The sequence below is a fragment of the Sarcophilus harrisii genome, chromosome 3 (genome assembly GCF_902635505.1).
Source record: "Sarcophilus harrisii chromosome 3, mSarHar1.11, whole genome shotgun sequence".
NCBI lineage: Eukaryota > Metazoa > Chordata > Mammalia > Dasyuromorphia > Dasyuridae > Sarcophilus > Sarcophilus harrisii.
The window spans coordinates 606,351,800-606,366,778 of NC_045428.1; the positions used below are offsets into that span (position 1 = coordinate 606,351,800).

Consider the following 14,979-nt stretch of genomic DNA (forward strand, 5'->3'; position numbering starts at 1 on the left):
AGTTTTATATCCCCTTTGATCTAATCCCAAATTGGTCTCCAGAATGGGTGGATCTAGTAACAATTCCACCAACAGTGAATTAGCATTGCCATGTTCCCTCATCCATTCCCACATTCCTCATTATTTTTTCCTGACTTCTTAGGTGATATGATAGGTGTGAGGTGGTAATACCCATGTGTAATGTTCTTCTCTAAAATTTAATGTTCTCTGGAAGCAGGTTACTTTTAAGTTCAATAATCACCTGAAATGCAACCAGGAGATAAAGTCCAAATCCTTTATTGTTTCCTTTTAAGTCTTGTCTCCTTCCTGGGGCCCAGTTATCTTTCTTAGAGTCCTATCTCTCTCCTTAGTTCCCAGAGCTCCTACTGCTAGTCCTTTGCCTCTGCCAGCTTCAGCCTTCAGCCAACACAAAGGTGGAAGATGGAATGAAGCTGTCTCCTCCCATGAGAGTTTCTAGTGTGCTTGTCCTTCCTGGCCCTTCCAGCTCCTCCTTATATATCCCACACTGAGTATACACAAATCATTATATCACTAGGAAACTAGTATTTGTTGTAGGATAAATCAATGCTAAACTAGATTTAACCACTTTCTCCTCAATGCCACTTACTTAGCACCTTGTAAGAATCCTAACACCCATGATCTCCTCAGAGTGCTACAGAAGTGTTCAGCCCATCTCTCCAGAATCCTGTTGGTATCACTTATCAATGTGACTCCATCAGCACTGAGTACTTCAGCTTCACTTGATTAGGCCTTTGGCCCATTAATAGCTTTCAGGCATTGTAAATGCAGTCCACAAAAACCATAGCATCTGAATTTGCCCACCATTTGCATCAGACCAGTTTGGATATTTCCAAGTGTTCTGTCCCAGATGAGTAACTGGGGTACTGTCTGACAAATCTCTGAAAGCTGCCCAGTCCTTTTCAGCTGAAATGTTGCCAACCTTGATGCAACAAAGTTAGAATTAGGAACAAATTAGAAACAAACTGTTCTCCCATGAAGAATCAGTTTACTCTGTTGATAGTGAATCTGGCTGTTATGTTGGCCTATTGCTGCCCTTTGTTTTCAAGGGCAAGTACTCTGCTGTGTCCATCTCCTAGGTCACTTTCACATCCTGTAGGTCTCTTCTCCTTACAGAGACAAAGTCTATTAAATGCCATTTTTTGCTACAAGACTCTATTGATGAAATTTTACTCTTTTAAGGTTAGTAAGGAGAAGGGCATGAGCTACCTAAAGTCTTAAGTCATCATTGCTTTTGCTCTTAAGTATCTGTGCATATCTTTTTTTGCCTGTGTGTTTGATGGTTCGTTTTTTTCAGATGTAGAGCCCAACATTGAAGGGAATGAGAAGACGAGAAAGCTGGGATTTTTTGTGGAAGAACATGACCTGCAAGGATTCATGAAGGATGGTCCCTGTGCCTTGACTTTGAGGGAAATCCATGCCTCTAACCTTGAAATAGATAACCTGAAGTCTGACTGTGAATTGGATGAAAGTAAAATGAGATTCAAGCAATCTTCTTTCATAAATTATTATAAGAAAGTGAATTCAGGGAAGAACTGGCTTCTGGATAGTGAATATCAGAAATGTTTTCCTGAACAGATAGAGCTTTTTCATTCTCAGAAGAAACCTGCTGAAATACTAATAAATTCAGACAATCAATGGGAAATTGCTTTCAGTAAGAGTTCAGACCTCACTGGACATCAGAAAAATGATAATGGGGAAATGTTTTGTGTGGGTAGTCAAGGTGGAAAGGCCTTGAGTCAGACCTCTCAGCTCATTACTCAGCAGGCAGTTCACATAAGAAAGCAACCTGATGAATATAGTGAATGTCAAGCAATGCCATCTCATCATTCATCTTTTCCTTACCAATATTCAATTGATCCTGGAATGAAAAACCCTTTATTTGATGAGTGTGGGAAGGCCTACAGTTGGAACTCAGACACTGATAGATCTCAGAACATTCATCCTGGAGAGTTTTATAAATATAATGAAGGTGAGAAGCTCTTCATACAGCAATTCTTTCTAGCTGTACCTGAGAGGTTTCACACTGGCGAGAAACCTTTAGTAAGTAATCACTGTGGAAAGTCTTTTGCATCTAGTTCCACTCTTAGTAAGCATCAGAGAATCCACACTGGAGAGAAACCTTATAAATGTAATCAATGTGGAAAAGCTTTTGAATATAATTATAAGCTTATAGAACATCAGAGAATCCACACAGGAGAAAAGCCTTATAAATGTAATCAATGTGGAAAGGCCTTCACACAGAGTTGTAGTCTTGCTTTACATCAGAGAATCCACACTGTAGAGAAACCTTATAAATGTAATGAATGTGGAAAGGCTTTCGTAGTGAGAGACAGTTTTGCTTTACATCAGAGAATCCACACTGGAGAGAAACCTTATAAATGTATTCAATGTGGAAAGGCTTTCAGCCAGACTACAGGTCTTTCTTTACATAAGAGAGTCCACACTGGAGAGAAACCTTATAAATGTAATCAATGTGGAAAGGCTTTCACACGGGGTGCCAATCTTGCTGAACATCAAAGAATCCACACTGGAGAGAAACCTTATAAATGTAATCAATGTGGAAAGGCTTTCACATGGGGTGCCAATCTTGCTAAACATCAGAGAATCCACACAGGAGAAAAGCCTTATAAGTGTAATCAATGTGGAAAGACTTTCACATGGAGTGCCAGTCTTGCTTTACATCAGAGAATCCACACTGGAGAAAAACCTTATAAATGTAACCAATGTGGAAAGGCTTTCACCCAGGCTTCAAGTCTTTCTTTACATCAGAGAATCCACACTGGAGAGAAACCTTATAAATGTAATCAATGTGAGAAAGCTTTTGCACTAAAGGGGAATCTTAGAACACATCAGAGAATCCACACAGGAGAGAAAACCTCATAAATTTAATCCATTTGGAAAGACTCATATAGAGAGCCATTCTTTCTTTGCATCAGAGAAACCACAGAGGAGAAAAGTCTTATAAGTGTTATCAATGTGGAAAGTGTTTTACATGGAAGGGAGATCTTAGTAAACATCAGAGAATCCATATGGGAGAGAAACCATTTGAATGTAATGAATGTGGAAAGGCTTTTCCATACAGTGCCTGTATTGCTAGACAACAGAGAACTTATATTGGAAAGAAACTTTTTCAAAGTATTCAGTGTGGAAAGGCTTTTGCATAGAAGTGAAATCTTGTTGAACATCAAAGAACCCACACTGGAGAGAAACACTTTGTAGTCAGTGAGGACAGGATTTCACACAAAGGTCCTTTCTAGTTGAACATCAGAGAATCCACACTGGAGAGAAATCTTATAAATGAAATTAATGTGGAAAGGTACTGAGGTATAAATCCAATATTGGTAAACATCAGAGAATCCTCACAAGGAGAAGTATTATGATAATAATAAACATGAAATGATTTCACAAAGAGTTCCCACTTGGATATATATGAGACAATCCACACTGGAAAGGCTTTCAGCAAAGGCAGGGGCCCAAGGCCAAGCTGACTACCAAATACTTAATGGCAGCACAAAGAAAACTCTATTTTTCTGGCAGAGTACACATGTAGGAGGCCGTGCCCTTTGGCATGTCTTTCCTTTCATTGTGGACACCCCGGACATCAGAATGGGTTGGTGGTGAGGGCTGGGAAGAAGGTTCAATAGGTGATTAGCCTGAAAGCCAGGGGGGAATTCTGAGCATGAAATACCCTACTGAACACAGAGTAATCACCAACTGGAGGGGTGTGGAGAGCTGGGGTCATGTTTTGTATATTGTATTCCATGAGACCACCAAAGAGCCCCCTGTGCTGCTCACAGAAGCCTCCTGACCCCAAAGGAAGGAAAGGATTACACAGATTTAAGTTTGAGACCTTCAGCTCTCTGTTTCATCTACTGCCATCCAGCCTTGCTGCCTTCTTGCCACTGGCCATACCCCTGGAGTTGTGATCAACTCTGGGGATGATGGGACCCACTCAGTGCCCGTGTTTGAAGCTGACATCCTTCCAGGAGCCAAACTCTTCCGGCCTCTGACTGGCTGAGATCTGACAGACTCCATCATGAAGATTTGGACACGGGACATTTTCTCTCCTGCAGCTACTGAGAGCCACAAGGTGACATCATGAGCTAAGGGCCCCAGATGTTGTGCAGGACCCAGCCTTTGCCACATGCAGCTGCCTCTGGAAAAGAGCACTGAACTCCCTGAGGATCAGGTCATCGGCCTTGGCAGGGCTAGAGCTGCAGCCCAGAAGCTCTCCCTGTGGAGTCCACCAAGCTCCCTTCAACTCCACTGGTTGTGATGTCAGTATGGGAGGCTAGTCTGCCCATCCCCGGTGGCCAGGGGTCATCACCATATACCCAGGCCTTGCTGGAGGGAAGCAGAAAGAGATGACTGCCCCAGCCCCCAACCCAGTGAAAATCAAGCTTATTCCCCCTCCACCCGCCTGCCTTGAGCATTTTGGTTTTTCTCTCATCTTTTTCCTTTTTGATCTGATTTTTTTTTTTTTTTTTTTTTTGTGCAGCAAAATAACTGGCAATATGTATAGAAGAACTGCACATTTAACATGTATTGGATAATTTGCTGAGAGGCTGGGGCAAGGGATGCTAAACATTTAGAACACAAGGTTTTGTAAGGGTGAATGCTGAAAATTATCCATACATAATGAAAATAAAATAGTTTGAAAATAAAAAACCTTAATTAATAAAAATAATCATTCCAGTTACTGTATAATATAGTGTGACAGGGTTTCTTGGCACTAGGAAGCCTGTCCTGCTTGATAAAAAGCAACGAATTAACATCAGTCCAGATATTGGGGAGGAAGGTGGGGCAGAGGAGGTACAGGTATTGTTGTATATGGAAATGATGTGATATTTTAAAAAAAAAATTACCTTTGTTTCTTCTGCCCTCATTTGTGTAATTGTCTAACTTGTCTCCTGCCCCCAATAAGGATGGACAGGAAAATGTTAGAGACTTCCCTGGAATATTATGCGATTGGTGCCAGTACTTGGGGAACTAGAGGAGAGTTACCTGTTCCCTGATTTAAGATTAGTTTAAGTAACAGTGTGCACATTAAAGAGACTTCAAGAAAATGAATTTCAGACACCTGCTTTCTACAGTGGTTTAGTCTGTTTAGATTGTCATTTCTCAGGGGTTTTTTGAACCCACTTGGTGACTCCCAATTGGTAATCCTCAACCCTTTTCCTTTAGGAGGCTGGTTTAGAGGAAAATATAACCCATGGAGCAATTATCATGGTATTCAAATAATCATGCTACCCTTAGTGGTCCACGTCATAAAGTACTAAATTTCCAAGCCTCATCAACTAAGTAGAGGAAACTGAAGCAAAAAAAGGATTTGTCTCACATCATATGACCTGTATGAGCATCAGAGTGAGCAGTCATTAAGATCCTAAAGAAAGACTGAAAAGAATTTCCATTTGAAATGACAATCACGTTGGGAAAATAAAAACTGGAAAAATATCTTATTATGAAATGCTTCTCCCTATGGAATCAAGGAGAAGGACTGTGTTCTCCTACTAAGGTTTGAGAGTCTGGAGGCAAAAGAAGGAAGGTGATGTGAAATTCCTGCTAACCAGAAGTGTCTCCAGAGGGATGTTAAGAAAATTCTAGAAAGAGTTTGTGAGAAGCCGGCAAGCCCTATGTATTGTAGGGAAAGGAAGGAAAACATTCTCAGTCATCACTGAGAGAGAGCAAAGAAAAACAAGATCCTAGGTAATTTCCTGAAAAGCTGAAGTTGTCTTATTTAGATGAAACATGAAGAATATTCTTAAGAGATAGTAATCACTGGGAAGAGAATGGAAGTATTGAAAATGTATTCTTTTGAGCTCCCTGTCACAACGTTTTCCATCTGGTGGCTCCTCTCATCGGGAATGTGGTGACAGAAATATACTGACCCCAGCCTCCATTCAAGTTCAACCAATTTTTCCTTAAAAATTCTTCCTTGACTGTTCTCAAGATTTTATTGATTCCTTGTATAGAGCTTGTTCACACGTGGTTGTTTTTGTTATCGTCTTCTTCATTAGACTGTATTGGTAATGGATAGACTTTGGCTTTCTCCATAGTGCTTCGCACTGTGTCTGGCACATAATCGTGCTTAATAGATGTATATTAATTCATTGATCAACTGGCAAAGAGAAAAAAGCGATACTGTTCACAGTCTGGTCTGGATTGATTGCTTCCAGCCTATTGAAGAAGAGCTCTCATTTTATTGAAACCCAAGATGACACTAGGTGTGATGTGTCGTAACCAAAACAACTTCTGTCTTTGCTTTATAATTGCTTTCACTTGCTAATAATGGCTCCTATTCTTCATGTTCCTGTTTAGTTATATAGAAATGAGTAACTATGATAGACTTATGTACTATTTTATCAACTGGGGCTGGAGGTAGAACTAATTTGCAAGAGCAACATTGTTAGAATATTTATGAGGAATAAATTATCTGAAAAGGCCCCTAGAACTCAGGATCATTGGCAATCAACAGTTAACAGAATGAGCAAAGAGTCAGACAGAATGGCCATATCTGTAAATCCCTGGATACCTAGGAGGATGCATCTATTTTTCCAACTTGCTACATATAGAATAGTGTTGGCTGATGTACTTGGTATTTGATACTCTCCCATTTTTAGTATATTCAGATATGATTCCTCTTTTCAGAAGCTCTATCACTTTGAACTAGTGTTCTCTCATGTAGATAAAACTTCATTTTTTCATCATTTTGGTTTCTTAAATCATGATTTATGTCTTATTTATAATGCATATTTGACTTTAAGCTTCCTTATTGAACTTCTGAACAATATGAGTGTTTTCCTAGATTATAATTATAAATAATATTTATTATAAACTTTGAGGACTGGCCTTATAATACTGTCTGATTCTCAAGACCTGGAACAGTGCTGGGCACAGAGCAGCCACTTTCTAATGCTTATTGATATGACCTAAGGAATGGTAAATGGGAGGGATTCAGAGAGGCCTGGGAAGACTGAGGCAGAGTTGGTACCTAAGAGCAGAAGGGCAGTTTCTGCTCTGAGGACAGCCTTCAGGGCCGTGCTCCAGCCCAGTGCAGACAAGACTCACATGAAGGGGTTTTCTTCAACTTTCAACTGCTACAGAGGAGAGCTTGGCCACAAGAAATAGCAGAGGGAGAATAGGAGTTTAGGATGTGAGAGAACTTCAAGAAGAGACAAAGACATGATGTCCATGAACAGGGACTAATGAGTTTGGGGGTTTTCCCTTTTACTTGTAATGAGGGATGTGTGAGACTTATGGACCACAAAACAGACTTTTAGAGTGAGAAAAAGGAAAACGAGTTTTATTATGATCTCCTAAGAAGGGGCATCTGCCATCTGACTGTCACTAAAAAAAAAATGCTAATAATAAGTAAACACTGTAAAAGACAAGAATAAATACCCCAAACACAGAAGGCCCCATCCCTGCCTGACCTTTTCTCCAATTGTTTGGTGGAATCTAGACTTACATTCAGATCACAGAAATCTAACCCAGAAATAAAAGAATACAAGTCAATAATAATAAACTCTTAATTTAAATTTCCCTAGAGACCTGTTATATAAGCAGATCTCACAAAAAAAATTCAAAGCCATCACCACCTTTACTAGAAGTACTTAAATGCTAATTAAGAGTTGGTGGGAAACAGGAGGGGACAAACAGCTACAACTTTTTTTTTTTTTAAGCTATAGATTTATTATTATAAAATCACAATTAAAGTGTAGTTGGAAGCTATATTCCCTTGAGTGGATAGTCGTTCTGTTAATTCCATGCTGGGAGAATCCACAAACACTCACAGAGGGCAGTAATGGGGGGAGTGGGGATGAGGGAGTTAGGGCTCAAGATAAAAAAAAAAAATGCCTTAGATACACTAGGCAACAGGAAAGAGTAGTGAATATTTTATATCAATATTTGTAGATAAACAAGTCACAGATAAGAGATGGCCTCAAAGCCTCAGAGACCATCCTCCATGTCAATGGAAATGGCCCTATTGGTGGATGCTGAAGGATGGACTATACTCACTTGATCTGGAGATCTCTGGGAACTAAGGGCTGTCTGTCTCCAGGCTCCCTGCCTTGGCCAGACCTTGGTCCCGGGAAGACTGACTGCAATGGAATAAGGATGCCTTCCCCTTTTCTTCCTAGGCAGGAATTGGGCCTTTAGGGATTTAGAACATCAGAGGTCTCAGAGAAGTTATGAAATGCCTGGAAAAAAGAAAATACAGGACAGTTATAGGGCTAAAAATTGAGAGCATTTATTAGCTGGCCAGCAACTGAGTGCCCCAATACATGACTAGGGGATTTGTCCTGAGCAGTTTCAGGCACACATATTTATAGGAGAAAAGCACAAGAATGTTCTGAAACATTCTTCACACTAAAATTGCATTTTCAGGCGGGTGGCAAAGGTGTAACAGGGAAGCAATATTTCTTTAAGCTTTATGCTTGTCAAGTTGTCAAGGACTTTGGTTATTGATAAGGTTAAGGTGGCACATCTGGGGGCCTCATGTGCATGAAGGAAGGAAATACCACCTGCATTAAGGAGTGAAGGCTGGCCACATAGTTCGAACTGCAGAGAGAGTTCAAACAGAGGTAATATTCTCACAGTCTCAGGAGTACAGAACTGGGCACAGAGTCTGTCCATTTTACTCCCGCCTTTTACTTCTGACTGGTTAGAAGCTGGACTCATCAGAGGCCAGAGGGGAGTAAGTGGTTTTGGCAACAAAGAGCTTAACTGGGTCCTTCTCTTGATATGTGTGGTTGAACAGTTAATCAAACAAGGGGTGATCAGTGGAGCTAGCAGGAATAGAGCAAGGGGGCCTCTCAGGGAGGTTATAAGGGAGGTCACCCAGGGAGACCAATTAAAAAGTGGCCGGTCCTTCAGAATTGATCATCATATAGTATTGTTGTTGAAGTATAAAATGATCTCTTGCTCCTGTTCATTTCACTCATCATCAGTTCATGTAAGTGTCTCCAGGCATCATGACCAGGACATTGACTGTTGTCCTGCAGTCTCTGGCTTCACCATCTCTAAGGTTCTTTGTTGGTTTTCTGGAGGCCTCTGGTGTAGCCTTCTTGAAGCAGAGTAATCACCACAAGAATAGCCAGGTGTAAAAATCCAAATCCTTTATTATCTCCTTCACAATCTAGTTTCCTTGCCTGGGGCCCAGCAGCTTTCTGGAGAGCCTTTCAGTCCAGCCTTGGTCTCAGTGGGTGAAGTGCAGGAGGACAGCCACTGTGGTGGTGTGAGGTAGAGTGAATGAATCTGACTCTGACCCTCTGAGTCTGAACTAGTTTCTCCCAAAGTGCAGGAAGAAGGAGAGCGACAGGATCCTGATCAAAGATGGAATGTCTCTGGCTCTCTCCCTGGCCTCTGAGAGCTTGAGCTCCTGCCTCCAGTCCCATGGCCTCTCCTAGTCTCTGACTCTCACCGAGTCCCTCCCAGCTTTATATGCTCTACACTGAGGATAAACCAATCATTATATCACTAGGGAACCATTATTTGTCGTAAGATTTAATCAATAGTACTGAATTAGAGATCTATTAAATCACCATGCTAAACTAGATAGCCATTGCTTATCAATTGCACTGAGTGAGCACCTTGTAAGGATCCTTGTTTTAAGTACAGAGTTCTGGCCAGTAGCACCATTGGTCTTCTGACAGTAGACATTGCTTCCCTTACCACCCCAAGTCATTAGCACAGAAACAGCAAGCGTCCCCAGGGCCATACACACCCCTCCCTGTTTAAGGTAGAGCAAATCCAGGCCGGCACAATTTTGAAGGTTTGCCTGTGCCAAGGAGTTTAAGTTCTCCTGGAAGAATATTTGATTTTCTAAGTCCTTTAACTCCTGGTCTTCCTGGGTACCCAAAGCTAACAGCTGGCTGTTACTGTGGATCAGGGCAGTGGTCCCCACAGCCGTGGAGCCTGCTATTCCTAGTCCAATAGCAGGGGGCGAGAATAGGAGCAGCCCTCCTTTCCCTGTCTAACAGACCAAAATGTTCTTCATCTTCTTCCTCAGAGTACAGATAAACCTGAGAGAGCATGTACACAAGCAGGCAAAGCTTGGGGGATTCTTCCAAAGCTAAAGTGTATTCACTGATACACAGGGTTAGTCCCATGGTCCATGCAAAACAGGACCCTGTTGGGGTTGTATCAGAGAGTTGGTGGTGTCTTTGTATGAGGGAACCTCAGTAAATACTGTATAATGCTTTTTATTCGGGAAGTGTTCCAGATAATAGCCCTTCGATTTGATGCACCCCGTCTCCCCCTGCCCCCCTCCCAAAGTTAATCTGAGAAGTGGGCAGTGCCCTCCAAGGGCAGGTTCTCAGCAGAGAGTGAAAGATTCTGGATGGAGGGGACCTCTGTCCCCCAGGTGGTATTTACGCCTATGCCTATAAAGTAACCGGGGATTAGATGTAGACAAAGCCAACAGCTTGAGGGTGGGACGGGTTAGGTTTATCAGCTGGTATATTCCATCAAGAGCTGACATAAAAGTCCTATAGGGAGACAGCGGTCCTCTGGGGATTGGAGGCTCAGGGGGTGTTGAGACAAATGTGGTTTCCCCTTCCAGATGAGAAGTGGTCATGGCTGGTCTCAGGGGCAAATGAGAGGGATTAATAATGGCAGTAGGCTTATAGGATATACTTCCTTTCAGGAAGGTCCTTCTTTGGCCTGTGAACAGGCCTCCCAAGTCTCTTCCTGCCACATAAAACCTGATACCCTAGCGCTTCCCCAAACCCTAGGCCTCATTGTACCATGCTTTCATTGTGCCTGCAGTGGGGTTGCAGGTGCCTTCCTATGCACCTTAATGTAGGAGCCCTTACCTCCCTAAGAGAGCCAACCTGCTAAGGTCTCACAGCCCCATGATCTGTAGTACTGGACCAACCCCTGACCCTCAGACTGTGTTGCATTTTGAACATAGGATTTGGGGTCTTGTTCTCTCACCCTGTCTTCTCACTCTATCTCTATGCCAACATTCAGCTTTCAGATACCCTGCTTTACCACATTGAAAGCATTGGCCAGAAACTAGGCATTGACCCACACTTAACACCATACACCAAGATAAGGTCAAAATGGATTCATGATCTAGGCATAAAGAATGAGATTATGAATAAATTAGAAAAACATAGGATAGTTTACCTCTCAGATCTGTGGAGGAGGAAGGAATTTGTGACTAAAGAAGAACTAGATATCATTATTAATCACAAAATAGAAAAATTTGATTATATCAAATTAAAAAGCTTTTGCACAAACAAAACTAATGCAGACAAGATTAGAAGGGAAGGAATAAACTGGGAAAACATTTTTTTACACACAAAGGTTCCAACATATATAGAGAATTGACGCTAATTTATAAGAAATCAAGCCATTCTCCAATTAATATACATGGTCAAAAGATATGAACAGATAATTTTTGGATGAAGAAATAGAAGGTATTTCTAGCATGAAAAGGTGCTCCAAGTCATTATTAATCAGAGAAATGCAAAGTAAGACAACTCTGAGATATTACTACAAGCCTCTCAGATTGGCTAGGATGAGAGAGAAAGATAATGCTGAATGTTGGAGGGGATGTGGGAAAACTGGGACACTGATACATTGTTGGTGGAATTGTGAATTGTGAATGCATCCAACCATTCGGGAGAGCAATTTGGAACTATACTCAAAAAGTTATCAAACTGTACCTATCCTTTGATCTAGCAGTGTTACTACTAGACTTCTATCCAAAAGAGATCTTGTTTTTTATTATGGCTTTTTATTGACAGAACTATGCATGGGTAATTTTTACAACATTCTCCCTTGAACTCACTTCTTTTCCAACTTTTCCCTTCCCTCCCTCCATCCCCTCCCCTAGATGACAGGCAGTCTTATACATGTTAAACATTTTAAAGTATATCCTAGATACAATATATTTGTGCAGAACCTAACAGTTCCCTACCTGAGCTAACTGTCCAGTTTGGAATAAACATCTCATCAAGGGTGTCTACACAAACTCTTTACAGGGTAGACAAGAGGCACTCTCAGAAGGAAGGCACCACCAGTCTGGGGACCTGGAAAGCCTCTTTTTTCAGAAGGTGAGACTTTAACTGAGATGGGAAGGAGGCTGGGTGGCCCAGGGGAGGAGGGAGGACATTCCTTACAGAGAGGTTATGATGGTGAATTTTAAAAATCTGCTGTCCCTGGGTAAGGACTATTTCCTGTCTTTTCTTGGTTTTAGTTGTCAAGCCAAAAATAGAACAAGCAGGAGAGAATGGATGCATACTCTGGTGCATCTCAGCCTTAGGAACTAGGTCCTCTGGGTACACCAATTTTCCATCCACTTTGTTCTTGCCTTGTAGCCTTTTCCAATTGAATCATTTACCTCCAGTTCAATAGAGGGAGCCATAGATGATCTGAGTTCATTGTCAGAATAATTAGGGGGTTTTGCCTGACTTATTCTTTTCGTTTATTATAGCTTTTTATTTTCAAGATATATGCATAGGTAATTTTTCAGCATTGACAATTGCAAAACCTTTTGTTCCGATTTTTCCCCTCCTTCTCCCCACCTCCTCCCCCAGATGGGAGGTTGACCAATACATGTTATATATATTAAAGTATATGTTAAATACAATATATGTATACATGTCCAACAGTTATTGTGCTATACTAAAAGAATCGGACTAAGTATATGTTAAATACAATATATGTATACATGTCCAACAGTTATTGTGCTGTATTAAAAGAATCGGACTTTAAAATAGTGTGCAATTAACCTGTGAAGAAAATAAAAAATGCAGGCAGACAAAAACAGAGGAATTGGGAATTCTATGTAATGGTTCATACTCATTTCCCAGAGTTCTTTCGCTGGATGCAGCTGGTTCAATTCATTACTGCTCTATTGGAACTGATTTGATTCATCTCATTGTTGAAGATGCCCGGTCCTTCAGAATTGATCATCATATAGTATTGTTGTTGAAGTATAAAATGATCTCCTGCTCCTGTTCATTTCACTCATCATCAGTTCATGTAAGTGTCTCCAGGCCTCTCTGAAATCATCCTGTTGGTCATTTTTTTACAGAACAAAATATTCTATAACATTCATATACCACAATTTATTCAGCTATTCTCCAATTTATGGGCATCCACCCAGTTTCCAGTTTCTGCCACTACAAAGAGGGTTGCCATGAACATTCTTGCACATACAGGTCCCTTTCCCTTCTTTATGATCTCTTTGGGATCGAAGCCCACTAGTAGCACTGCTGGATCAAAGCGTATGCACAGTTTGATAACTTTTTGATCATAGCTCTAAATTGCTCTCCAGAATGGCTGGATTTATTCACAATTCCACCAACAATGTATCAGTGTCCCAGTTTTCCCACATCTCCTTCAACATTCTGCATTATCTTTCCCTGTCATTCTAGCCCATCTGATAGGTGTGTAGTGGTATCTCAGAGTTGTCTTAATTTGCATTTCTCTGATTAATAATGACTTGGAGCATCTTTTCATATGACTAGAAATACTTTCTATTTCTTTATCTGAAAATTGTCTGTTCATATCCTTTGACCATTTATCAGTTGGAGAATAGCTTGATTTCTTATAAATTAGAGTCAATTCTCTATATATTTTGGAGATGAGGCCTTTATCAGAACCTTTGACTGTAAAAATGTTTTCCCAGTTTATTGCTTCCCTTCTAATCTTGTCTGCATTAGTTTTATTTGTATAAAACCTTTTCAATTTGATATAATCAAAATTTTCTATTTTGTGATCAATAATGATCTCTAGTTCTTCTTTGGTCATAGATTCCTTCCTCTTCCACAGGTCTGAGAGGTCAACTATCCCATGTTCTTCTAATTTATTTATAATTTCATTCTTTATGCCTAGGTCATGAACCTATTTTGACTTTACCTTGGTGTACTGGTTTTGTGTGGGTGAATGCCTAGCTTCTACCATACTAATTTCAAATTTTCCCAGCAGTTTTTGTGTTTGACTTATTCTTGATGTGTCATTGAGTCATTCTCTATCATTTGTTCAATTCAAAATTTTAGTGAATCATTTTCTTCAGTTAGCTTTGTTATTTTATCTCCTTTTAAATTTGGCCTATTGAACTTTAAGGTGATCAGTTTTGTTCATTTTTTTCCCATTTGACCAATTCCACTTTTGTGGATGTTATTCTGTATTCTATTTCACCAATGCTCTTTTGAAAGTTATCTTCAGACAATTTCTGTATTTCTTTGGCCATTACTTAATCGATGGGCATCTGCTCATTTTCCAATTCTTTACCACACAGAAAGATATTCTACACATATTTTTGCACATGTGGACCCTTTTCCCTCCTTTATGATTTCTATGGTATTCAGACCAAGTGGGGTTACTCCTGAATCACAGGTTATGCAGAGTTTTATATCCCTTTGTTCCTAAAGCCAAATTGCTCTCCAGAATAGGTGGACCTGGTCACAACTCCAGCAACAATGTATTAGTGTCCCACTTTCCTCTCATCTCTTCCAACATTCTTCATTATCTTTTCCTGGGTGTGTGAAGTACCAAGGAAGATGAGTACAGTAAGCTCGTGTTCATTTAATCCAAAGACCTCTTTTTGAAGGCCAGTATATAACCAAGAACTACTCCGTGTTGGAAACAGTAAAAAGCAGCCTGGCAAAACCCAGAAAAGGTTGCTGTGGGGATGGAGCGCTCTGGGGACCCAGCTTATCTCCTGAGGAAGAGGTCATTGAAAAAGAAATGGTCCCCCCAAAGGCATGAGAGGGACCCTTATGAGAGAAGACTGACAGTCCCTCAGGAGGTAGCAGCAGCAGAGCTTTTCTATAGCATTTCCCACATGCCAGACTTTCTTTCTCCAAGGTGTCCTTCCAGAATCTCAGAGAGCCCAAAGCCCGTTCTCCAGGCTTGCCTTTGCCTCCTCCCGCCCTGGAGGTGCTTTCCATTTCTCCCTCCAGGGTTTTAACTTGGTCCTTCCATGGTTCCCATGGATGA

General features: G+C 40.8%; 1 protein-coding gene across 4 annotated transcripts in view; it reads left to right on the forward strand.

Annotated features, from left to right (window-relative positions):
• The window catches only part of LOC105750080 (zinc finger protein OZF-like), a 51,533-nt gene extending 44,029 nt beyond the window's left edge, over positions 1 to 7,504 (forward strand). For all 4 annotated transcript variants that reach the window (XM_031964045.1, XM_031964046.1, XM_031964044.1 and 1 more), the window contains one exon: positions 1,316 to 7,504. In XM_031964045.1, coding sequence (XP_031819905.1) covers positions 1,316 to 2,904 — 1,589 coding nt within the window. In that variant the 3' untranslated portion in view covers positions 2,905 to 7,504. The remainder of the gene's footprint in view (positions 1 to 1,315) is intronic.
• Positions 7,505 to 14,979: the final 7,475 nt, after the last annotated feature.